Source organism: Zalophus californianus, chromosome 1 (genome assembly GCF_009762305.2).
Source record: "Zalophus californianus isolate mZalCal1 chromosome 1, mZalCal1.pri.v2, whole genome shotgun sequence".
In the NCBI taxonomy this organism is placed as follows: Eukaryota; Metazoa; Chordata; class Mammalia; order Carnivora; family Otariidae; genus Zalophus; species Zalophus californianus.
This window is the reverse complement of record NC_045595.1, coordinates 171,278,955-171,306,161: the sequence shown is the minus strand read 5'-3', so window position 1 is coordinate 171,306,161 and position 27,207 is coordinate 171,278,955. Positions and strand designations below refer to the sequence as shown.

Below are 27,207 nucleotides of genomic sequence, written 5' to 3'. Positions count from 1 at the left end.
CTAAAAATTTTTTCTTTGGTCAGAAACTAAAAATCAGAAGACCCTAAGGCCCTTTGATTGCAGGTATCAAATATACCATGAGCTAGGTTAAGCAAAAAGAGATTTAAGAAGGTCCCAGACAGGGCCACCATGGAAACATGGGGAGTAAACATGTCTAGGCTTCAAAAAGAACTGAAACAAGAAATTAGAAAGCTCTCGAAATAAAAGGTGACTAGTCTTTTTTTTGGTCCACACCAAAACAGAAACAGCCACTCGTTTCTGTTTCTCTCTCCTAGAACTAGTTTTACCTGTGTATATGTTCAGTTAGGAAAATATATCTATCTGCTTCATGGCTTGCAGATTCACATCTCCCATTCATTCCAACAAAAACCACCAAACTGACCATGAATCCTAATTCCAAATTCCTGGAAAAGCGATCGTGTTTGGGCGCAATATGAATCAGGTCTCCATCCCTAATCCAATTCATGTGAGTAGGGACCAGGGACAGAGAGAACAATTTTGCAAGACCCTGCTGTGGAGGCAAGGGCAGTTTTCAGAGACAGGGCTGAACAGATACCTCAGAGGAAACTTAGAATTTTGAGGTTAGTCTTTAAAGAGAGCTTAGAATGTGATTTCTCTATTTTCATGCTGATAGATGGTACAAATACTTTAAAAATAAAGTGAAGAAATACAGAAATCTTTCCACTGCTAAAGGCAAGACATCCAACCAATATTTTTGCCCATCCTTCCATTTGCAATGAAATGGGCTGGAAGCAAAGCAAAGATTGTCTTTACGAAGCACAGTTGAATCTGCTCCAACAATTAGGCATACTCTAGATTGAAAGCCCAGAGTTCCACACCACTGGATACTATGAAAAAAAGATGATTCTGGCCTGGAAATGTTCAAAGCAGGTGTTCTAAGTCATCAAAAAGAAACCCAAGGATTAATGTTCCCATGGAAAACATGATATTGAACTGTATAGTTTTGCAGCATGCTTTCTAGGATAAGCTGTGGAAAAAGTATGCTTGTACAAAATGGAATAGGTTGTCTTGTTTTGTAGAGTTTTGATCAATCGCTTTTTGTGTGCCAAAGAAAATGATTTTAGTTTTGATAAAATTGATGACGTGCAATCCCTTCTGGCAGCAGTTGGATGGCAGAATTATTTGTATCCAGAAATCAGTTCTAGTTGTTGGAAACTAAACCCATATCATCAGCGTATAGGAAGAGGCATATCTTTCTAACAAGATGACACATGCCCAGTTTGTCTATAATCATTACCATATTAGGAAGATATTAGTGTAAAAGATGAATAAATAAAACACAATACTGTTTTATATAACATGAAATTGTGAATGGGTATGTCAGGAAATTTTTCCTCTTTAGTTTATTTCTTCAGGGGTATTTACCCCACATTTTCAGAATCACAATACTAAGCCCCACTTTTGAGTTAACTTGATCCCTTGGGCAATGAAGCCAAAATTTAGTGAAAGTTCAACAGGCAAAGCAAACAATCTTATTTTCTTGAAAAAAATAGCAGTAAGTTGTAGGGTAATTTTGTGCCTAAAACCCTTTCACTTCTAATACAAAACATTTAACTTGGAGACTTCACACATAGTTCAAGGGGAAGCATAACATAAATAATAGAGGGAACATTAAGAAAATTGAGGGAGTCATAGTTTTATGGGACAACAAGGTTGGCTTTCTTTGAATCTCTCCAGACTTGACTGCAGTTATCAGTTAGAGGTTGAGGTAAATAGTTGGCTGTTACTCAGAACAGCTTTCAAACAGTTTCAAACAATGATCCAAAAACTTCCTTTAGATCTTATTCACTTTTAGGGGATAATCAAATGAGTTTTGGCATAGGGAATAGTAGGTCCCTATTAGATGCCAGTGATCTAAATTATTTGGAGCACTGTGCTTGGGTCCAGTAAGCTAAGAGAAATTGCCCTCCACCACCAACATTGTTGGTTTTGGTGCTTCTGTAAAGGCCTCCACTGAAGCCATGTAAGAGACAACCATAGCCTCAAATCTGTGTTATCATTAACTGTGAAGATAGGGTAAGATCTAATTCTTTGTTTAGCTCCAGATTTGGTGGCAGTGAGTTTATAATTAGTTGAGTTTAAATTGGGCAAATTCTTCCACAATCTGATTTTAACATGCTGTCTAGCTAAAGTTGCCAGAAATGTCTATTCATTTGTTTTTATTTTTGGTCTGTTTGTTTTTACATCCATGTAGTTTTTATTAAATCAATACATGAGGTCCATTAAACATAGGATAGACAGGACTAATTTCCCCCCACCCAATCAGTCAATTAAAGAAAAAGAAAATGGAGTTTTTCCAAGCAGAAGATTTGGTATTCTTTGTATAAAAAAAAGGTTGTTTTATAAAAGTAACCCCCACATACCCAATTTTGCTTTACCCTTCCAATCTCATCCATCCAGTTATTGAGGCAAATGGACTCAGAGGGCTGTGTTCAACATAGAAAAAAATTTTTTTAAATAGTAAATGGGGATTAAAAACATCTAACTCAAATAACATAATAATAAGACATTATTAGTAGCTAATTAGGAAATATAAAGACCACTTATCCTCCCTTCCCCTCATTATAGGATATGCACGTGGACAAATACAACCAAATTTTCTCCTCTTTGTTTCATTTTATTAAGTAGGACTCTCATTTTCAAGTGACAAAATCCCCACTGGTTTGATGAAAAGTGGGACTTTATTACCTTATGTAATAAAAACGTCAAAGAGTAGTGTGAGATTCAGGCCAAATCCAAGCTCTCCAAACATGGCCTCAATACTTTCTCAATCTCAGTTCTGCTTTTTTTTTTTTTTTTTTCTCAATTGGATTTATCTTCTGGCAGTTTCTTCCCATATATTTGCAAGAGTTTATATCTCCAGTCAAAATTGCAATTTTGAGTAAACTCACATCTCTATCTACTCCACTCCTGAGAAAGACATAAGCATGCTAACTGATGTTGCTAAATTTCCATGATCCATTCTCTCCACCTTCCTATTCTTGTTCCTATTTTGCCTCAAAGTGTATGTAAAACACTCCAAGAAGATGTGCTGTTTCATGTCTCCATATCTATGTAATGTCATCTCTTCACATTAGAATGTCCCAATAGCTACTCATCACTTTGGGTTACTTGCAAATTTCTTCTGATCCTTTCAGAGTTGGCTTAAAAATCACCTCCTTTTAAAGCCTTCCTTCCCCTCTTTCTATCGAGATTATCACACTCCTACTCTTCCCTCAGGACCCTCACACATGCCTCCATTTTAGCAACAGTTTCACTATATTACACTTAAGGTTTGAGAATCGCCCTCGCTGAAGAGAAACTGCTATGAGGATAGGAAACCAGGCTTTATTAAGCTTTCTTTGTCTCTCCAGTCCCTTTATCACAGTGTTTAGCACATTCTAAATGATTAATATTTTTTTTGTTTTTGATGAATGAGAATTCACCCAAGAAATTTTCTGGAACTTTTTCTAAATAATCAATGTATGCTTTTGTTTATTTATTTATTTATTTATTTTCTAAGTGGTTTTTTTTTTTATTTAAATTCATTAGCCAACATATAATACATCATTAGTTTCAGATGTAGAGTTCAATAATTCATCAGTTGCATATAACATGCAGTACTCATATCACATGCCCTCCTTAATGCCCATCACCCAATCATCCCATGCCCCTACCTACCTCCCCTCCAGCAACCCTCAGATTTTTGTTTTTGTTTGTTTGTTTTTTTTAGATTTTATTTATTTATTTGACAGAGAGAGACACAGCGAGAGAGGGAACACAAGCAGGGGGAGTGGGAGAGAGAGAAGCAGGCTTCCTGGCTAGCAGGGAGCCTGATGCGGGGCTCGATCCCAGGACCCCGAGATCATGACCTGAGCCGAAGGTAGTCGCTTAACCAACTGAGCCACCCACGCGCCCCTGGCAACCCTCAGTTTAATCTGTGCTTTTAATCAGGATTATTTTCTTTACATATTTTTCTATGAAAACCATATTCTAGATAAACCTTTGAGTTTATAAGCCTTATAATATTCGTGATCTCTAATGACTATACATTTAATTACAAAGCTATTTACCTCAAGCCACACTGTTATATAGAGAAGCTATAACCTCAAGTGCATATATCTGCCTACCAAAGGCAAATACTCACTATTAATATCATGGTACATGTTAAATAGTCTTTTGAAATTGAACATCATTGGTTCCAGGGAATTTGTGAGATTTGTAAGGAAATTCTATTCTACACTGGATCTTAAAAAAAAAAAAAGATGAAATATGCATGTATAAAGGCGTATTTCAGTTGCAAAATATGTTATCAAAGATCTATCTCAACTGCAAGTAACAATATGAAATATAGACAATTACAAATTAAATCCTTGACATTTAAAATGTTAACAGTACTTCCAGGTGTTTAAATGCCTCAAGCACTTTTCTTTGTTCTTTGTCACATGACGCCTGCCTGTCAAGGCATCCTGACCATTTATTAATGCACACAAGAATCTTTAAAACAAAACAAAATGTGTTTCATCATGCTGCACTACCTGCCTCTGCTTCTGCCTCTCCATCAAGATGTACCAAACTCACATTTTCCAATTACCCCTGTGTCATTCGGCATTTTTATCTGACAAGTAAATTAAGGTCATCAAGAAGAGTGAATCTTGAAATCTTCTCTGTCCCAGTGTAGCCAGTGTGATGTACTGAATTGCATTGTTTCTGGAAAACTGGCAGACCAGAGGAGGAAAGCACAGCAGTGAAATCACTTTCTGAAAAAGTATAATCCCAGCTAAGTGTCTCTACTTCAATAGATATGATCCAGGAGCCTTTTTTTCCATCCAGCTGAGAATTTAGTAACTGGTTTCCTTGAGCGAAACAGAGAACCTCTTGCTTCTGCCTCTCTCTCATCTTAGAAGTATTTTTCCTTTTGGCAAATGGCATCAAATATTGCATGAAAGTAAAAGAAAGATGCTAATATAATACCATTGCCAATACTCTTCCTCTAAATATTTACTTCATTCAAAGCTTAAGCAAGGGTATTTGAAAAAAATCTTAACTCACACTATTTTCTATTAATTTATTTCTGAACATATTAAATACCAAAATACAAATGTATAAGGGTTCGTTTGTATAACTAGAACATTTTTAGGCAGAAGCATTACCAAATACATTTTATATGAACACTCTTCCTTAGCCAGGGACATTTATTTAATCCTTATATCTAGAATGTGTTCTTTATCACTTCTTCATGAATGTTTATTAATTCCTAGATTGTGTAAGGCACTCTACTAATCCCATGGGATATAGAGAGTTGAAAGATACTATATCTGCCCTCAAGAAGCATATAGTATAGTTAAAATGAGCCAAAACCCCTGAAATCCTCAGAAATTGAATCTTTTTGGACAGTTGAAGTTTTCAAACAAAAGTTTGGCCTTAAAAGTACTATTTTTATTATTTTTAAATATTTTGCAGAGACATATTTTTCTAATCATGCATCCACAGACTCTTGCCCTTTTAAATAAAATACACTGGACATAAGTCAGCCTGTTGTAATTGACCTTGTATGGTCATGTTAATGTTTTGAGTTATAATATAGTGAGTCCTTCTATGCTCCCTGAATTTTACAGGGATGTTTGATCTTAAATTCCTGACTCCTGAGTAGTGCATATTTTGGAATCTTACACCAGATTTTCAGTTTTCCCAGTTCTTCTGGTGGTCAGCCTAGCAGTGTGCTCTTCCATTCCATTCCTTCTCTTTACATATCTCACCCCGGCCGCCATTTACTTCATTTACTGTTACTCTACTGTTTTGTAAACTTGGAAATCAATAAACACATCTGGAGTAAGAGTGTGAGGCATCAAAGCTGTTGTATGGAGTAAACTATGCATTCTTTACTATGTGAATATCTATCAAATGTCTCTTCAGAGGCTCTTTTTGTCCATCTTGTTATTGTTCCACTGCATTCCACATAGATGAAGTTGCCAACTTGCTGAATTCAAAGACATGTGATGAGTATCTGAATAGCTATGGAAACAGGAGAGAATGGGGATCAATCTAAGAAATACTTAAAACGTAGGAATGACAGGCTTGATGATCAACCTGAAGGCAAAGGAGAATTGTGGGAGGGCTGAGTCCAAGGTTTTAGGCCTGGACATCTCTAAGAATGGTGTCCCCGCTGCGGTGGGATGGTTTTACCCTCTAGGCACTGGAGAAGCCTCTGAATATTTTTAAATATTATTTTGAAGAATAATTATGTGGCCACATAATGTGAGATGGACTGGGAAGAAATACTGTAGAAAGCCAATTGAATAGAAAAACCAGGAGAGATGATGGACTCTGAAAAACAAACTGAGATTTCTGGAGGGGAGGAGGGTGGGGGGATGGGTTAGCCTGGTGATGGGTATTGAGGAGGGCACGTTCTGCATGGAGCACTGAGTGTTATGAACAAACAATGAATCTTGGAACAGTACACCAAAACAAATTATGTAATATATGGTGATTAACATAACAATAAAAAAATTAAAAAAAAAGAAAAACATAAATGTAGCCTAATCATGTGAGGCTGAGGCCTGAAATGAGGCTGTGCCAGTGGTAATAAACACAAGATAATGTAAGACATGATAAAGATTTGATTCTGGACATGAAGTTACAGGGAAAGGTAGAATCAAAGATGACTGCACATTTCAAGTCCAGGTAGCCAAGAGAATAACAGCATCATCTACAAAATCACAAGATTATGTTTATCTAGGAGAAATATATCCTCAGCTTTCATTCATATGTCATACTTATATGTCTATATAACCATATAGTATTCAGGTTCAGATTAGTCTCCATTATATATTGCTAAATCTTTATATATGTACCTCATTTCATAAGGTTAAACTAATCCTGATTACAGTATATGACCTAAGAGGGGAATTTTTTTTTCCTGAAAATAAAAAAAAAAAGAATGCTAAGGATTTCCTGCATGGTCTGTCAATAAACCTTAAGATTAATTTACTGGATACTGTCAATCCATTATATTGCTGAGATTTCTGCTGTGCTTTAAAAAATCATTTTGGTGAAATGATGAGATAATATCATTTGCAATTTTGACATTTCATCAAGAATTGGGAGTCATAAATAAAACATGTAAATATGAAACAATATATACCACCATTTATTTCCCTGGGCAGCATTTTGAGAAAACTTTACTCAAAAAAAAAAAAAAAAAAAAAAAAATCATGTAACTGCTGTCTTCAATAACTTTAAAAAGATTTTCATAACAGAAAAGAGTTAACTTTAAAAGCTATTCCACAGAAAATGACACAGCATACAAATAACAGATTTTACTTTGAAATGTAAATATAAACTAGAATAATCTTGATTACAGAGAGACAAAATCATGTCTCAGTAGAAGAAAATTCTTTGGTTAAAAATAGCCAAATTGCTTTTCTCTCATACTTTCCTAAAGACATGAAATTTATTTTTTTAAATCTATTTTTTAGAAGTATTTGGATTCCAAGTAAAGAACCTCACTTTTTTTTTTCTCTTTAAATAGAAACAACTAAAGTAAATCTCACTTATAATGGCAATCTGACTAATGCCAAGCATTGGCTAGGTACTAAGCTCTTGTTCAGGAACAATTTTGCATCTGTTTTTGGATAATTGCTTCCTCTTAAGGAAGTGTGCCTCTTTCCAAACCATACAATGAAATAATGATTTTAATATACTTGTATTTTTCCAAGACTACAACCTCATTCCATTAAGCAAAGGGACATTTCCAATCAACTAGTCACAAATAAATTTCATTTCTTACCTGGATGTCATTGCTTCTTTTTAAGGCCAGGTTTGCTCTCTAGGGTGTTACTTCAGTAAATGATATACATCTTCTCCTATAAAACTAATTAGAAATAATCCTTTTAGGATTGAAAAATGACTCGATGATACTAACAGACAAGTTTTCACACATGACAGGGTAATTTGTAGCTATACTGTACTTTTCTGGAATCTATTTGGTGGATGATTTTATGGTTTCTTTGTCTAAGTGTCTACTTAAATTAATCAGGTCCTTGAGGCCTCTAGCCAAGAAACAAGTCCCCCTCTTTCTCCTCCTTTTTTTTCCTCCTCTTCTTCTTCCTCCTTCTCTTAACACATGTAGTTGATCCTTGAACAACACAGGTTTGAACTGTGCAGGTCCACTTCCACAGAGATTTGATTTGATTTTAATGTTTTTAATTTTATTTTCCCCCCGCAAAAAGTTTTATTGTTTTCACTTGGTCCAAGACTTGGGACAAGGCTCCAGAGTGGTTAAAACGCTGCATAGTTGCTGTAGGGGGAGGATCAGGCAGAAGCCCTGACATCCGGGCCCCTGGGCTCCAGAGGCTCCCAGCTGCGCATGAGCCTTTTAAAGAGATACTTGCCCAGCCCAGCCTGGAAGCCAGCCAGCCTGTGGAGGTTAGTCAGGTGGTTGCCATCTTCTTGATGAGTTTTACCTCCTCATCCAGGAAGGGGTTCTATGGGAAGTCACAGAGACGGGGGGGGGGGGGGGGGGGGGGGGTCTGTGAGGCAGAACCCAGGGCACGCAGATCCCAAACAGCCTGGCTCAGGTTCTTCCCGGGACCATGGCGGCTTCTATGGTGTCCCGGATTTTAACCCGTTCATCTTGGGACAGTTTCTGCACGTCCTGGAAGAGGGTGCGACCATCCCTGCTGGTTTTGCATCTTCAAGAGCCCCTCAGCACCATCCCACTTCTCCTAAAACACCTCACAGAAGCAGGGGCCCACACCCTCCAGAGCCACATTATCGAGGTGGAAATAGGAGCCCAGGGAGAGGTAGGTGCAGGAGGAGGCCTGCAGACACATGTTGACCAGGCGGTTGGCAGCAGCCTCCCCCTCAGTGGAATAATTCTGAGTTGCTCAGCAAGAAGGAAATAAGCTCAGAAACTGGTGTTGGCTGGTCCCAGAGGGAGATGATGGCTGAGATTATGATTCCAAAGGTTGTGACTGGAAAAGAGTTTGGAGGGTGGCCCAAGGCTGGAAGAAGGGATGTCCTGGGTGTGTTCTGTCCAAACATTGTTGATAATACATATAACACATACAATATGTGCTGACTCATTGCTAGTGGCTGCTTATTCTTTATCCAGAGCAACCCCTATGTATCCCTTTTGTAACAGTCTTTACACTTGTAATTATTTGTTCATTGTCTATCTTTCCCATGTACTGTAAATCCAGGAGGGCAGTAATGGTCTTTTTTGTTCATCACTGAATCTCCAGTGTTTATCTCAGTGTCTGCCATGTAATAGGTGCTCAGAAAACATTTGTTGAATGAACTAATGCATTCTTAACCTTAGATTCACATTTCTAAGCTTAATCAACTTAACTTGTAAATGTAGAAGTCTGTATTTCCTAGCAGCTCCTGCCTTCTGGGAAGTATTATCTCCAAGCATACAAAATAATTGGATTCTTCTGGTTAAAATTATGTTGGGTAGATTTACTTCACATACATATAGCTACTTTCAGGGTAAATCTTTACATATCTCAAGTGGAAGGTGAGGATATGGATTACCCTAGATTAATCTGACTTTTTTTTTAATAGAATCACCCAATGCAAACCATCATTCAGTCCATTCCCTCAAATATTTATTGAGCTACTACTCTGTATCAGGCCTTATAGGCTGAATACTGTATTAGTTTCCTAGAGCTGCTCTCATAATGACACACACAACAGAAATCTATTCTCTCACAGTTATGGGTGTCAGAAACATACCCCCTCCTAAGGCTCTAGGAGAGAATCCTTCCTTGCCTCTTCTAGGTCCCGGTGGCTCCAGGCATTCCTTGCCTTGTGGCTGCTTAACTCCACAGTCTCTGCCTCTGTCTTCACATGAACTTCTCTTCTTTGTCTTCTCTTTTGTTTCCTTGTCATTGGATTTGGGTCCACCCAGCTAACACGGGATGACTGATATCCTTAACATACTTGCACCTACAAATTCTCTCTCTCTCTCTCTTTTTCTGTAAGGGCAGGGAGAGGGGCAGTGGAGATGTCATCATTCAACTTACTACAGCTACAATAGTGAATAATAAAATCTCTGCCCTCATGGAATTAGTAGTCTAATGGGAAAAAAAAAAAGATTACAAAAGAAGTGATTTCAATAAAACATGATAGAAATTTATTGGTAGAGGTAGTACAAGGGTCTGTGGGAACATGAGTCTGGGGACCTAATCAAATCTAAACAGTCAGAGAAAAGCTTCCCAAATGATGTGATGTTCATGTAGGAGGAGTGACTAGGAATTGACCATGAAAGAAAGTTTGGCACTCTCTTTCAAGCAACTGGATGAAATTCAGCATAGTTAGAGAATGATAAGGTATTAATCTGGAGATACATAATTACAGCCATTTGTAGAGAGCCTTGTGAACAAAGTTAAGGATTATAGCCTTCATCCTGAGATAGTCAGAGCTTGTGATGGGCCAACACCAGTATGATAAGAAGGCAGAAATTATCCCCATTAAGGACCAAGAACAGCCCCACAGATCATGAGTGTCCCTCTTACTTTCATACAGCAAATCTTGTTCTTCCCAAAATTTGTAGCCTTTATGGATACCGCAGTATCTATCATAATAAAATTGCTCTGAAAGGTTGTGACAAAGATATTTAATTCAACATTCTCATTTTACAAACCTGACATCAGGGTCAAGCAAAATGTATTGAGGACCCACAAAAGCACTGGATTTAGCCATTTGTTCTGTTAGTGAAAATGGTCATGTAAAACACTGGCAACAGCATGGGCCTGGAGCCTGGCAAATCAGGGTTGGATTGCCAGATTCCCTGTGTACAAGAAGTGTGACCTTAGACAAATACTATAACCACTTAAACTAGGAATAATAGTAGTACATACCTATTAAGACCATTGTGCAGAGTAATTTGATGCTGAATTTGAAGTACTAAGCATAGTGCTCGAGGATAGTTTAGTACGAAACAAATAGTGGCTACTGTTGATGATGATGTTCCTAATATTTTCATAATCACCCCAGCCCCATAATCTATGGCATTTTACTCCCAGTATAATAGTTCATCACCTTATACGCTCTTATTTTCAAATGACTTACATATTTAAATATAGTTGAGCCTTAAACAACATGAGGGTTAGGGACACCCCCCCACTGCCCCATGTAGTCAAATATCCATGTACACCTTTTGACTCCCCAAAAACTTAACTACTAATAGCCTACTGTTGACCAGAAGCCTTACCAATAACATAAATAGTCCATTAACACATATTTTTTATTATATACTGTATTCTTAAAGTAAGCTAGAGAAAATAAAATACTCAGAAAATCATAATAGAAAATACACTTACAATACCATACTGTATTGTAAAAAAAAATGCACATATAAGTAGACCCATGAAGTTCAGAGTTGTGTTGTGGGGTCAACTATACGTTAATCTCCAAAGAAGAGTGTTTAGGATTTCTGGTTTAGAAATTTAGAAACAATTATACAAGCATATGCATTTTTCAAAGTGTCACAATTTAATATTTTGTTATTCAATTAAAATTTTAATTGAAGCAAAGTTCATTAATAATGTGATTACAAGTGTGAAAAAGAAGATATATTAGTAAAACTGGCAGTTTGCTAAGTAATTATTTAAGTTAAACAACACAGTGTTCTATAACAAAGTAATCTCATTTTCAAAAGACCCAATTACATAATCTTCTCCTCCATCTGAACTTTGAATATATGGTCCCAATAAATTATTTGCTATCTGTTTATTGTGAAAATATAGGCTCCAGTTTTAAAACTCTTGAACTATATTATATAGTTTACAAATACAGCAGTTTTGCTCAATGTTTTCTTTTTAAATGCCATCTTCTTATCTTCAAAAAGTTAATGTTTTTTTCTGTAACATCTATTCCTTATAATTTGTTATTCAATGATTTTCAGTGTGAAAATGTCACATTTTAGAGCACATTAACTTTCACAATATCAGTGCTATTGAAGATTAGGAAATTCATTGAGGACCTAGTAAAAAATCTTCAGCACATTATTTATTGGATAAGATGCAACTCTTTAACTTGTATCTGCACAGTTTATGAGCTAAAAGAAATAGATGCCTGAATATATCTTAATTAAATCATAGTGAGTGAAATCTAATTCCAAGGTTTAATAAATTTCTTACTGAAAACTGAACATAAATGATTTTTTATTTTATTTACAGTTAGATTTCTCAAAAAGCCTCTTAAATGCTGTGATTGGTTTCTTACTCAACAATACCTTTTAATGTTCAGATATTTTCTAGTAGATAGGTCATTTTTATTGAAGAAGTTTATTACTCTGCATATAAATTTGCACATAGTATACTGCATACTTGATTCCCAGAAAAAGACCTACTTCTGTGAATGTCTTAAAGCACCCAAGTTTAATAAATTGTTATGTTAGAGAATTAAATGTTTTTCAGTTATATTCTTTCTTTGGTTCAGTTTTCTGGGTATAAATAATTTGATTAATAAATTTTTATAGTAATCAAAATAAAAATCAAGCTTTATTCTAGTTAAAGGATTTTTAGGGACTGATTGGCTCCATATTTTAGAATACTGATAATTAACTGAATTATTACTTCAAGGTATAGCCTAAGGAGAAATGAAACATAAATCTGAAGGTTGAATTCTGGTGATGGTGGTATGTGAAGTTGGGCAAGTTCTGTACCTTCTCTGGGCTTCAGTTTTCTTGCCTCTGTTCCTAAGCAATTGTTCATATCCCATTCAATAAAAAATATATCTGATTAAAACTTCAGTAATACACAAAATAGGAAGTGCTAATGAATTAATTGAACTAATATTTTTTAAAAGATTCCTGGGAAGTAGTGAAACATGCATCCAATACAGTTTTAGATACAGTTTTGTCAATGAGAGAAATAGTATGTTGTTACCATATGTTATCTAGTCTTATCTTCAAAAAAAGGAAGATTTCAAATGTAATTTTTTAAATTACTGCTAGACGTCTAAGAACTTACTATGTACACCCTTGTGCTGTAGAATGCGAATTCTTAACTTTAGTATTTGAATTAAGCTCCATGAAATATAAAAAAGCTCATTCTTCAGCTAATTATGCAGTAGTCTTTCCGCTTTGTGGAAATAGATACCAAAACAGTGGGTAAAGCCTAGTGTGTTGATTAAAGTGTTTAAGGAAAGAAGTCAGCAATTATATAAACAAAATCCTTTAAGTCCATCTGCTGATTTAAATTTGCAACAAATACTTAATCCTAAAATGTGGGATACTAAGAATCCATCTATTCTATTGGTATTTTTGTGAAAAAGAAGAAAGGGTGATGTTGCGGGTTATGACCTCAACCTTGGGCCTTTATTTTACGTTTGCATCCTGTGTGCCAAATAAAGCCAAACACAGTAGGGATTTTTGGTGTCCATTACCATATTTTCAAGCACAGACTAAGTTGTAAAATAGTTTTGGTAGTGAAATGTCACCCAGGGAAAATTTAATATTGTATTTGTGTTTCAGCTTCTGACATGGCGGCCGAGCAGGGACAGATTCTCGTGATAGCCACCGCGGCTGTTGGGGGGTTTACTCTCCTCGTCATTCTTACTTTGTTCTTCTTAATCACTGGGAGGTAACTACAGCATACCAGATTATTACCAATATTTGTGAATAACCATTCTCCGATATACTTTGTATTCATATGCTTTTCAACATAACAAACCATATTTGAGAGAAAAAGGGATCAGGGCAGATTCTGCTCTGACTGAAATTTGTATGATAACAGAACCACCTGGCTAGTTCTCTGTATCAGTAGGCTTCTGAATCTGAAAGCAGCTAGGGACTTGATAAAAACACTTTGAAAGCTATGAATGATAAATTCTTACTCGATAAGTTACTTCTGAGTTTTTCCTTTGTTACATTCAAATTATCCCATGAAAGGGATTTTTCCTGGGGAAAAAAATAATTCAACAGAGAATTTATATAAAAGCTCTTTATAAACTTAGTGTTATAGAATGTATTATATTTATTCATTAAATAGTAAAAGGATCTATATTAGAATTATATTAATTGGTTTTATAAACCCGGTATTTCTCTACTTTAGTGTAATAAGGATGAAAATTTAGAGTAACAATAAATTTAACATAGCAAAAGACCTAGACTGGAATTCTGACTAGCTGGTCAAAGTGCTTCACCCATCTAAAACTTATATTTCTATTTTTGTACATATGGTATAACAATGAATTAAAACCATTTATTGATTTTTAGATATAATGGATTGTTACCATGAGCCAGGTACTGACAATACAGAGATGTGAGTAAAGATAATATGTATGAAATCACATAAAAGAACAAGTAGTATTTCTTATGTAAGCCTTGATATTAGGCCTCGACTCTTTGTCAGATATTGTCAATATATTAGATCATATTTTTATTCCCACAAGGGGAAAAATGATTCCTTCTAGATTATCAGTAGGGGCACAAAAGAATACCTCAAGAGTTTTCTTGATAATCTGAAAAACACACATACTGCAAAAAAAACAATGTCATGATTTAAAAGAGCAATTAAATGCCAGCCAAAAACTGTGCATCCATGATGACACCAGCCAGAGTATGCCATCTCAACTGGAAAATGTTGATATTTGATAACGAGCAGAAATAACAAAGAGCTACCTTCAGGGGCAATAGTTCAGTGAACTATAAACACCCTTTGTTTTGTTCATTTTAAAACTTGACTTACATATCAATATTTTATTAAAATTAATTTTAAAATTATAGAGGATGTGCATGCATGGAAATTTATTGTCTACAATTTTAGAGCAGGCTAAAGGTGCAGATCAATAAATTCACAAGTACTTAGAAGGCACTTGTCAAAGGTGGGTCCCTGCCTGACTGTAACTGCTACCTCTTGAAGGCGTCAGATGTAGTTGTAACAAACCCACTTTTACAGAACTTATCAAGGAACAGAGAAATACATGAATATCATAATGTGGTTGAGTTGAAATGGTGACTTCTTTATGAAATTAATTGTAAAAGGGACACATTTACCCATGTGTACTTAAAATTTTTCAGTATTAATAGACCTTGTATTGCTCTGGTAATAAATAGAGAGTATCTCAGAGTCTCCTGTGTTGGGAGGCTAATTACCTGATAGAAAAGTCATAGCTATAGTAATAAGAAAAAAGAAAAATATCTAATGCAAGAATGCAGGAAATACTGATAAATTAATCCTAATAGAAAGAACTAGTTTGGGCATGTCATGGTGCCACCACCAGATACTGTTGCCCAGCACTCCCCTATTTCTCTCTCCCTTTATACCTCATGCTAACCTCTGACAGTTCCTGCCATCATCACAGCTTTGGTACAACCATCTTTTATAGTGGGCAGGAAAACAGATTTTGGATTCTCTAAACCAACTAACCATCTGGTTGAAAACAAAATACTCAATAAAACACCCTACAAATACCAAACATGACCTACAAAATCCTTAATCACTAGCAAGGGAGAACTGGTTATAAAAAATACAACAACAACAACAACAGAAACAACCAAACAAAACCCTGTGTATCCTGGTGGACATCTAAGCTTGTTTGCAAAACAAAAGAGAAAAATAACAGGTTAGAGTTCTTCTGATCCTATCTAGGATTGTCTTGCAAGAAGAGGGATTAAATACAGTCTTGGTGCATGGAAAGTCACAATGACAATTAGGTTAAAAAAATAAACCTCTAGCCTTTAGGCTAAATCAGCTTGCCCTAATGAACTTCAGAGATGCGCTCAAATGTTATCTTTATTTGGGATTTCTGAAGCAGAATTTGAATACCACTTAAAAAGATAATTCAATGATAAAGAAAATTTTGTACTAAATTATTTTCAGCTTTTACTTTCCATGTTTGCCAATTTATATGACATTAGAAATTAGTTTAATATTCTACATCCTGGGGAATACAATTTCAATTATACAGGATTAAAAAATAAGTTTTGAAGTATCCCTTAAGCACTTTGATAGGGGAGTATTCATTGGAAATTATTCTATAAAAACTGTAAGACATTTCTGAATAAATACTCAGTTTTCCATAGGGTTTGAGGATAAGTTCATATTGAAAGATTGGATTGTATACCACAGATGTATTCTGTTTAACCATTTGGAATTAGAAATTTGATGAACTGTCAAATCATATGGATGCTGATGAATTTATTCACGTTGAAGAAGTCATGCAAGATAAGCATTTCCTCTTTCTTAGAGCACCATCATCCCAAGAGAGAACAGAACATACCTCTACCAAATTTCTGACATTAAAAAAGAAATCATGCTCTTTAGCAATGAAACTAGAAGACAGTTGTCTAAATGCCTGAGCTTTTTGACTCAAAAACATGTTCTCATTTTGAGTTTTAATGCCTTTTACCAACTCACAGCTATTAGAAGTTATATAAGGAAGGACATGACGGTTATTTCTGATTATAGAATATTCTCTAAGATTCCTATCATTTGAATCAATCAATCCACTTGAGAGTATTTTATTCTTATCTAGGGTTAATTTTGTTGTATACAAAAAACCTTGTATGGAGTAAAATTTTCACATGTTATGTAAGGATTTTCTTAAAAAATGGTCTTTATGTTAAGAACTTTGCCTATGGGTGATAGGTATTTTAGTTGGTTTTGATTCTCATTCAGTTCTAAAAATAAGATTCTGTTTACCCTTTTAAAAGGTGCCAATGGTACATAAAGGCCAAAATGAAGTCAGAAGAGAAGAGAAGAAACCACTTACAGCAGAATGGGCATTGTAAGTACCGTGACTCTTCCATTGCTTTATATTGTTCCAGCCCTCCAGAGTTCATTTTAAACTTATATCCATTGAGTTGAAAAAACCTGAAAAAGTGTACTTCCAACCTTTCAGCATTAAGAGTTTTCATCTGGTTTCCAGGTTTGTTTGTGGAAATTGCACCTGCTTCTCATTAAATGATAGTACTTTTTCACTAATTCTACTTGCTGGAAAACACGAAGACTGAATATGCTAAAAATACAAGATGACTGCTTGTTTCTAGTTATTTACCATTCACAATGGCTCCTGAATGTGAGTTGGCTTTATTTAGTAGAGCATTAGCCATAGAAATATTAAGGAATTTTTATTCTGTCATTTAAACATATAACAAATCAATTTATAATTCATTAACACTAAAAAAGAAATCAGCTCTTTAACTTTTAGAATATGTATGAAATCCTTGAGCTGACTACAAGGTTATATTCATTTGTAGAAACTCTTCCCAAGTAAGCTATAATTACCACTATAGTTGGTTTGATAATTGCCACCCTCTCTTCCCCAACGCCCACTTCCACCTCTACCTCCACCTCCACCTCCAAATGGCACACTACTTTGTCAAGACAGTTTTTCTGTTGTGAGACTCTGAATTAACAAGAAAGGGGTGTTCTCTGATTAACCACAGTGTAGAGATAATGTGTGAGGCACGTTGTATAACTCTATAAACTCATCTTTACTGGGCGCCTGGGTGGCTCAATTGGTTAAGCGACTGCCTTCGGCTCAGGTCATGATCCTGGAGTCCCAGGATCGAGTCCCGCATCGGGCTCCCTGCTCAGCAGGGAGTCTGCTTCTCCCTCTGACCCTCCCCCATCTCATGTACTCTCTCTCTCTCTCATTCTCATGCTCTCAAAATAAATAATAAATAAATCTTTAAAAAAAACTCATCTTTACTTCAAATGAGAAAAAGGAATAAGGGACTTTTCAATCTATAACATTCTCTGAAGGGGGCAGAAAGGATTGAAGTGAGGATATTATAAATTAGAGGGATGGTTTAGGGCTATTTCTAGGCTCACAAGATTCTTCAGTGTTCTACAGACTATCTGCATTAGAATGTTCCATCCTCACTCACCAAAGTTCTGACCAGAAGGTCCATGGTAGGGCCAAGACATATGCATTTTAAGCAAGGTCTCCCTAGTTGCTCCTTTTTTTAACAATACATTTGAGGCTCACTGCACTGGCAGAGAGCAGAAAGTTCAGACAGCCACTACCAGCCAGGGGATGAGCTGGAAATGCTATGAACAGTGGCAGAAAACCAGATCCAAACACCTGGACAGATGACACATGCTGAGCAACCTCAGGTTCACTGCAGGGCATTTAGTACATTTAGTAAATGCAGAGGAAAAAGATGCTCCTGAGGTATTTATTATCTGTTTTCCAACTAGCAGTTTAGCATAAACTAAACCAGATGGGCCCAGCAAGAAGCAGTGAAAATAACCTAAGGCAGCCACAGAAGTAAAAGAAAGATAACAAACCGATGTTTAAGAAGCCATGGATAAGTTAAATAAGTAACTAGACAGTTAAAATTGGAGCTAAGTTTTCTTTTTCTATACTACGTATATTGTGTTTACAGAAAAAAAGTGATATTAACACCTTAAATCCAATTAGACACCACTAATCATCTAATAGTAGCCACTGGATTTGTGTTTAGATTTTTCAGTCTGAAACCACAACTCCCATTAAGTTATAAAGATATCATAAGAAATATGGACCAGAGGTAAAGATGATCTGATGATCTCTTTTCCTCCAATCTAAACTTTGGGAAGTCAAGAAAAGCACAGTATTTCAGAATCATTGTCAGGTCTATGTATGCCTACAATGCTTTACTGGCAATATTTTGGAAACTCCTAATATTCTCATGGGTGCATATCTGGTAGCAGGAGAGAGTAGGCAAAAAGTTATGAAAGAAGGCAACAGGCGTAGAACTCATGAAGCAAATTCTGCTAATAACAGGCATTTCATCATGTCCTCTAAACTCACTTGATCACTTTTTCTTTGCTTGCTTTTGAGATTTTCTTGCAAGAGCATGTTTCTAAGGAAACTTAACCAACACTTAACTCAGGGTATTGTATGGTTTTCAAAATCAAAAGCAACAAAACCAAATATCATCCATCCACTATGCCACGGATTTGTATTGATCTTTTAATCCCTACTAATTCAAATTTAATAAAGGTTTGCTGTGTGGTTATTACCTATAAAACCATACCTAAGGTATTTGGAAAGATATAAAGATGTATAAGAGATGATCTGTCCTCCAGGAGCTAGGAATCTAACCTGGAAAACAGAAACCAACCAGCAAAACCAAGGAATGTCCACAGGCAGTCTGTGACTTCTTCAGATACTGGGAGAAGTTGTGAATGAATATATAATCACACATTCAAGTTTTCTACCATCACTATTCATCATCCTAACTGCTGGTGGGCTGTGAGCCCTCCACGCCTTTCAAGGAGAGTAGCAGCTACACAGCCAGTGACCAGATTTGGGCCTTAGATTCCCACCCTTAACTTCGGCATAGACAGGGGGTCCTTTCCAGGACCATGTGCAGTCTGGCTATGAAAGCAACCACAAGAACAGGAAGGGCTGATGTCCATTGTCATTGTCCATGGATCTATTCTTTATTGCCTGAGAGTTTCTGAACTGAGGCATGAGTTTGGAAAACCCAGTGCCTAGTGCTAGTATGAAGGGTTCAGGAGGGACACCAATAGGCTTTCTTATTTTGGGGGGAAGGCTTATGTCTTTTTCCCCCATGTCCTGAGTAGATCAGGTATGAAATATATGGGTTCTTAGTGAATAAGTGAGCTGATTAAACATTTTATAGAGATATCATAAATATGTTTTCTGGAATCTGTCAGCTCACTCTCTATTAAATCACCAGATCATTTTACATTAACAGGTAAATAAATTTTTGATTTTAAGTACTCAAAGCTTTAATGGGGGGGGTGAGGAGGAGTGGGACAAAAAGAAAAGAGAATTAAATTTAAATAATTAACAAGAATGACTAAAGTAGTCAATCCTTGTTTTAAACATACACAAGATGTGTAATTACTAAAATATTTTAAACTAAATCAATCTTTTATTTTGTTGCAGTAGGTTTCCCAGGAATTAAAACTTACATAGATCCAGATACATATGAAGACCCATCCCTAGCAGTTCATGAATTTGCAAAGGAGATTGATCCCTCGAGAATTCGCATTGAGAGAGTCATTGGGGCAGGTAAACACAAAATCTGTACTTCTGAAGATAAGATTCTTTGATGGTTTTGTGACTGGTTTATCAACATTATATTTTAAATCTTAGTAGTTTTAGTCATTGAAAATTTTTAAGAAATGAGAAGTAAAATTTTCTTATATATGTCATTTTTTAAGTATTGTAGGCACATAAATTCATTTTCTAAGCAATGAGAGAATTCACAAATGTTATTTTTAAGTCCTGTACTTTTCTTTCAGTATAGAGATAACTTACAATGAAACGAGAGTGATGCAGGAATTTATTTTGAAGATGCAACTTCAGGAGTTTTTTATAAGTTATTATAGATTTACTCAGACCCCAACATTTATAGAAATATACTATAATTAGTATTCATAATGATGACCTTGAGGCTCTGCAAGATCCAGAAGTGTTCTGAAAATCATTGAGGATAAAATTAGCTTCAATATAATGTTTTACATCATTTCAGTGCTAATTAGTGATTTTTCCCTATGTAGAATGTTCAAACAGAACACTATTTTATTCAACTGTTCTGGATAAATACAAATTTATTGCGATTTAGCCCCCAACGGTTTACTCTGTACGTTACTTAGGGCAGAGGCTAAGCTGATGTAACAAAGAGACCCCAGAATATTTAGTCCTCTTTCAAATCCTTGACCTGAGGTATATAGTCCATGTTAGCAAAGGAGCTGTTATTCAGGAGGTCTTGAAAGGACCCAAGTTCCTTTTACTCTTTGCTCTGCCTTCCCTTAGTGTGTCATCCTCCTCTGAATGGTCAAAGCCTTCCAGCCTGTGGGAAGGAGAAGGAAAGAGTTCAGTCTTTTTTTTTTTTTTTTTTTGGCTTTGTCTTGAAGGCAATAACATGGAAATTGCAAACATGTCTATTCACATCTCACTGGTCCAAATGCAATTACCTGGGCACCCAGAGAGAGAGTTTGATATATAATCTCTGACTGGGCAACCACGCATGCAGCTAAGAAGGGGAGGGAAAAAGTGTAAGTTGAGAAGGGAGACTGGATCCTGAACAGGGGAATTGGTCTCCCCTAGATACTGGATATCTGTGTAATCCTTTGGAGAGAACAGAACATACCAAAGCATGGCCATTCCAGCCAGGTTCATGTCTTTGCAAAGGCAAAAGAAAGCAGCTGATTATCCTTTGTCTATTTCCAAAGCCCTTCTTCACCAGAGGACCAGCTGCAAAGTCTGCAGGGTCCAATGCAAATTGAAAATGTACCCATCACCCGGTGATGGGTATTAAGGAGGTTGCGTGTTGGGATGAGCACTGGGTGTTATACACAACCAATGAATCATTGAACACTACAACAAAAACTTATGATGTACTGTATGCTGGCTAACTGAACATAAAAAAAAAAAAAAACACAACACAACAGTAAGGGTTCCAAAAAAAAAAAAAAATGAAAATGTAGAGTCTCTTGTTAAAAGTTATTAAGAATTTCTGAAGCTTAGAGCTTTAAGCAAATGACAGGGTCCTTCTAAACTCAAGACTCTGAATGACTACTCCCATTAAGTGGACTCTATTCCCCAGATACACAGAAATCTAGCGCTATACAAGAATTCCAGAGACCTTTGGAGAGCGCCCTTCCTTATATCACTTTATTCCCTATGTACAGTGGATCATCTCATCTCCTGCAAGGCCAGATCTCCCTTTGAAAGCTGACACAAGGGGCCTATAGGCTTAATCCTAATGCTCACAGCTGAAGAGGCTGTCATCAGAAAGATTAAGAACCTGGAATGAAACCAGATTCTCTATTCTCTTCTGTTGAACATAAAGCACATCAATGGGCATTAAAGGTATAATTGAAAGAGTGATTGCATTATATTCATTTAGTTTGGGGATTCATTTACTTAAGACAGTGGAGGAACAGAGGAGAGAGGAGGCCAAATAATTCCATTGCACCCTGCATTTGGCTTTCATCCTCTGGTCCCCAAGAAAAAGTGTTATGTCCTTTTATACTTCAGTGTTCAGTCCTCACGTAGATACAGTAGAAGCATTTTCCATTAGAGCCCTCTGTGCATAAATTAAATGCCAGTGTCTGAAATCACAATGTTGAGAAATAAAATCAAATATCTAAATGTTAACAAATAAATAAATAAGTTTTGTTTTTAGTTTGTAGGTTTTCTTCAACCAACATGTAAATTTTACCCTAAAAAAGTATAACATATTGCCAAAGCAAACAATAACTGTTAAAGAGACTCTTTTAATATCATATTCCCCCTACCCTGTCTAACCTTGAAGAAGTTATATTGGGACTCCTCTCATTTGGCAAAGACAGAATATCTAAACCTTGTAGTCAATCCTATACATCAGTATCTCCTTTTTATATTTATTCATCTTTGGTTATTTCAACTTTCAAACAATATGCTGTCTTTTTATTGCCCATCGTCAGAAAAATCATAAAATTGCTTTATGAGACAACGTTGTAACATAACGTTCCTCTTTGCATTCCTGGCCAGTACTACTTTGTTAATTAACCCTGTTATGTCATGTTCCTAACTCTATTTGTAGGTGGCAAAAATTAGTGAATATGTGGACATTTCTCATAGCAACAGTGTGAAAAAAAGCACTGTTTGGTCAAACTAAAGAAGAATTAATAGAATTATGTTAACATCTATGATGTAGTTACACAACTGGTTACTTGCCTAACATTTTACTGTAAATATTTTCCTTAGGTTGTCTTATATCCTTTAGTTTTTTCCCACCTATTTAATTTTTTCTTCTCCAACTCCTACTGTCTCATCATCTGTGTGCATTAGGTATTCCCCTTGGAAATGTAAATTAAATGACTTAAGTGGCAGTGTAGACACTGGACAGAGGTGTGTTGGAGTGGGGGAGATGGGAGAGAGGCAAGATATCAGGTCTTAGTAATTGTCAGGGGAAAGATATTTAGGTCTGATTAAAGCACTGAGAGTAGAGAGTAGCCATAGAGAGGATACCTATGTGGAATCCACATAGAGGATATCTATGTGTAATAGGAACCCACAATTCACAATTACCGAGGAAATATCAGTAAGACCTACATGGCTTTTGGTGAACAAATAGTTAAAAATGCTGTTCTGGGCTCTGTCCAGAGTAGTGAGATATTCCAACTTCATGCAGAGAGGAGCCTACAGTCAGGTTGTGGGCAGGCAGCAGGTAGAGTTAGTAGGCCTCTGGCTTCTGGGGTTCCTTTAGTGGGGTTAGACTATAGCTGAAAGAGAGAAAAAAAGCTGAGGGTTGATAAAGCCCGTGTTCCCTACAGGCTCATGCTTTTGATTCAGATCAGGTCTAGATAAGGGTGAGTGGTCCAATTTGAATAGTTCCCAAAGTTGACTTGAATTTAGAAATTAAGTTGAAACAGAGCTTTGGAGTCAAACAAAATAGTTGAGTAATGATACTGTGATTTAACAGTTGCATGATTTGGGCCAAATTTTGGGCTTCAGTTTCCTCATCTGTAAAATGGGCATATACTACCTACCTTCTGGAGCTGTTGTCAGGCTTAATTGACATATATATGTATAAACATCTGACATTCAGCACAAGGGATGCAACAAATCATCCTGACCTGTCGCCTCTAGTGTGTTTTATCGTCAAAGCCTTAATATAAATAGATACCTCCCTTGTGAAATTGAATTTTAACCTTTGGTAATGATAATGTTTGCCCTGGCTACTTCCCTTTGGAGATTCTTGAATTCTGATGATGATGATGATGATGATTAAAACTTTTTTATTCAGCACCTACTCAAGGCCTGTCCCTGTGTTAAGTGCTTTTCATATATTTTCTTGTAAAATTGTCATAATAATCCCATGAGGTAGATAGTATTATTCTCATTTATAGATGTAGAATGAGATGAAGAAAGAATGAGTGACTTGCTCAATATTTTAAGACTGGGTAGTAGAAGACCTGGGGTTTAAACCCAGCTGTAACTGACTCTCAAAATTATTTCTGAGGCCAAAGAAATAATGCTTCAAATAAATAAAGAGAAAGAACATTAAGCCTTTTTATGGTGGGGGTGGGGAGGCACTTTTATGTACAAGGCTGTTATTTGCTCCTGGCCAATGGGTCCTACTAGAATTCTTTTCCTTGTGTTTTGCTCTAAAGAACAAATGTCATTCTAATGCCAGTATTGTCAAATGCCATTTATTGCTTGTATTTACATTTCTAAAATGTGCCTGCTCCTTCTTAAATAAAGGTATGTCTTTCTAGAATATTAAAAGCCCTAATTTAACTAATGATAAGAGTATTCAGAATAAGTAAAGCATCTTTGAGCAATTGACTTATCAATGTAATTCAAATGAACTGTCTCAGAGAAAAATTAGCAAATCTCATGTTGATGCAATAAATAGCATCTTTTCTGGGTTTTTTTGTTTTTTGCTTTTTGTTTTTTGTTTTTTAAAGAATGCCTTCCAGGCTTCTAATTGGGAGACATGGTATATAATCATTAAATATTTCTTAAATTTGTTGTTAAAAAATGAACCCCAAAATAGCTACATTAAAGTTTTAAGACAGAAAAAAGCATGGGAAATGATATCACACTTAATCTGTAACATTTCTTAATATGTTCACTGAGTAATGTTTGTTAGATGGCTAATATCTCCTCATAAAAGGCACGGTGCTGTTTTTTTTTTTATATTGTCACTATGCTTATCAAAAACATATGTAATCAACCTGTCTTCCACAACCTTTGTCCTGGGATTTTCAACTTTACAACTACCTGAATATTATGTGACAAATCCTTAGAAAATGTATTCAATATCTAGGCTGAATACACACACACACACACACACACACACACACACACACACACACACACACACACATATACATAAAATCCCTTATCTTTCACTGTAAATTTTACTTTTTTTTTTTAAATGAGTTGTCTAGGACAGTTTTTGTTTTTGTTTTTTTGTATATCACTATTCTATTTAATAGTGGCAGCTTATCATTGTTCATCAACACAGGCCTGAATTTCCATGAAAATACACATTTCCATTTAAATGAAGTGAGCAGCTCTGTTGCATAGGAGACTATCAAAGATCATCTATCTTCTTTGACTTTTTGCATCATAAAATGAAATAATGTGGCCAGAGAACTGTAAAACAGAAATTCCCCGGCTAAAAGAACCAAGTCAGATTAGGATAGAATCATTATTTTACACATATTTTGAGAGATAATGAGAAAAGTGGTAAACTGAGTTTTAATCATGGGCTGGAAAAGGTCATCGAAAGGCTTTCCCTTTTTCAGGGCAGTACTGAACCTAAACCATTATAAGAAAAACTTGCCTTGCTGAATATCTATAATTTTGAAACATTATTCCATTGAAAAAATCATTTTTATGTCTCTAAGCCCACAGGGCACCCTCTTATATTTGACCTTCCCTCTTTCCCTGGTCTCAGTGGAAATGCATAATATCTCCGTCATTCATATTCTGTTCCTTTATCCATACAAAACTCATTCTTGCCTCTACTATATCAGCCTTCTTTTCTCTTGACTTAGTGTCACCATATTTTTTCCTCTTCCTAGAATAGTCCAGGAAGTTTTAACTGTTGATTTCTCAGCAATCATCTGCAGGTAAAAGAAAGTCAAAAGGACAACAAAAAGGATATGAAAAGTGAATGACAAACCAGTGATTTATTCAGCCTAATATTTGGTTCTGTTATCACCGTCTCTTTTGAGGTCATAGTTGTACTTGCTAATGTGCAAGGCAAAGTGCTTACTTTCTGGGCCACTCCTCACTCTCTGCTGCCATCCCCCAACTAGCCTTTCAAGAATCTATTCTTTTTTCAATTATCCTAAAGGAACTCTCTCATCCCCTGTATGATTTTTTTCCTCTTCTTCAACTATATTGTATTTTTTGCAACATGACAAGAGGAGTGTAGGCAGTATTCCAGATGTGGTTTCACAATTCACTTTTTATAAGAAGAAACTTGAATTTATGGCCTGTTTTTTCCATATTTGATGAGATGATCTTCTCAAATGCAAAGGTCATCTTGTCCGTCGGTTGAAAAGATTTATGGTAGAGGTAAGATTAATTTTCTTTTCTATCCTTAGAAACTCCTTTGCCCAACCAATTAGACTGAAAATAAGATCAACAGTAGATTCTGGCAAGACATTTGTGCCTTTTACTCAAGAATTTCATAGCATTCTAAATCAAATGATGTAATGAAAGATGGGCTTTATCCATTCTCCCTGGACATTATAATATGAATAAAAGGAACAGACAAGAGCCATACAGACCCAGGCTTGAATCAGTTTTACTATTAATTCACTCCATAACCTTCAGCAATTTAGTAATCTCTCAGAAATTTGATCTGCTCACCTAAAAAATGGATTAATAATAATAATAATAGCTATCTTGTAGAATTAATGTAAAATTTAAAGATGACACATACTGAGGCTCTGTCATACAGTAGACACTCACTTAAAGGGCAGAAACATGACTATTGGGTTAAAAACAATTTCTATATTCAGTTGAAATGGCTAGGAAGAATGGTACTCTATACCCAACTCTTAAAATACTTTTGATATAAACATCTGCCCATACAAAATTCCATTGTTAATACCATAGTAACTGTAATGATATATCTGATTTTCAGAGTCAGTTGGGAAAATTAGTAATTAGAAATGAATTTTCATTTTTATCAGTACGTTAAGAGGTATGCCCATATGAACAAATTCTTTCCCTTTTTGTTTTTCTTTTTAATTAAACTGAAAACTTAATTCATCCTGTATCTTGTGAGGTTATATTGTGTGCGTGTGTGTGTGTGTGTGTGTGTTTATTTTTACTTTAAACTTAACAATCATATGACGAAATGACTTTAACAAAAGAAAATTTACTTCAATATCTTAATGTAAAACCATTGTAAACTAGTCTTATCAATTTATTCCTAGAATATCTAAAAATTATTAGGTTGATTTATCAAAGATAGTACTAAATATCAATTTCATTGACTTTAAGTTAATTTTATTTACTTGTATTTCAACACTCCACATCTTGTTTGGGGGGGCCATTCAGTGTACATTTGCTATCTCACACATGCTTTTCTGACTCGTGCAAGATGCCTCATCCTAGTAGTTATTTGAGAAATGCTTGTAAATAAATAAAAAAAAATGAGTAATTAAGTGAATGGCTAGAAGAATATGGAATAATTTCTTTTTTTTTAAAGATTTTCTTTATTAGAGAGAGAGAGAGAGAATGAGAGAGAGAGCATGAGAGGGGAGAGTGTCA

At 35.7% G+C, this 27,207-nt stretch overlaps 1 protein-coding gene across 7 annotated transcripts in view; it reads left to right on the top strand.

The window, feature by feature from the left end:
- EPHA6 (EPH receptor A6) overlaps positions 1 to 27,207 on the top strand; it is an 828,987-nt gene that overhangs the window by 564,886 nt on the left and 236,894 nt on the right. For 6 of the 7 annotated variants that reach the window (XM_027586196.2, XM_027586194.2, XM_027586197.2 and 3 more), the window contains 3 exons: positions 13,484 to 13,592; positions 16,667 to 16,740; positions 19,861 to 19,986. In XM_027586196.2, coding sequence (XP_027441997.1) covers positions 13,484 to 13,592; positions 16,667 to 16,740; positions 19,861 to 19,986 — 309 coding nt within the window. The remainder of the gene's footprint in view (positions 1 to 13,483; positions 13,593 to 16,666; positions 16,741 to 19,860; positions 19,987 to 27,207) is intronic. The other variant, XM_027586193.2, reaches the window with a different exon arrangement.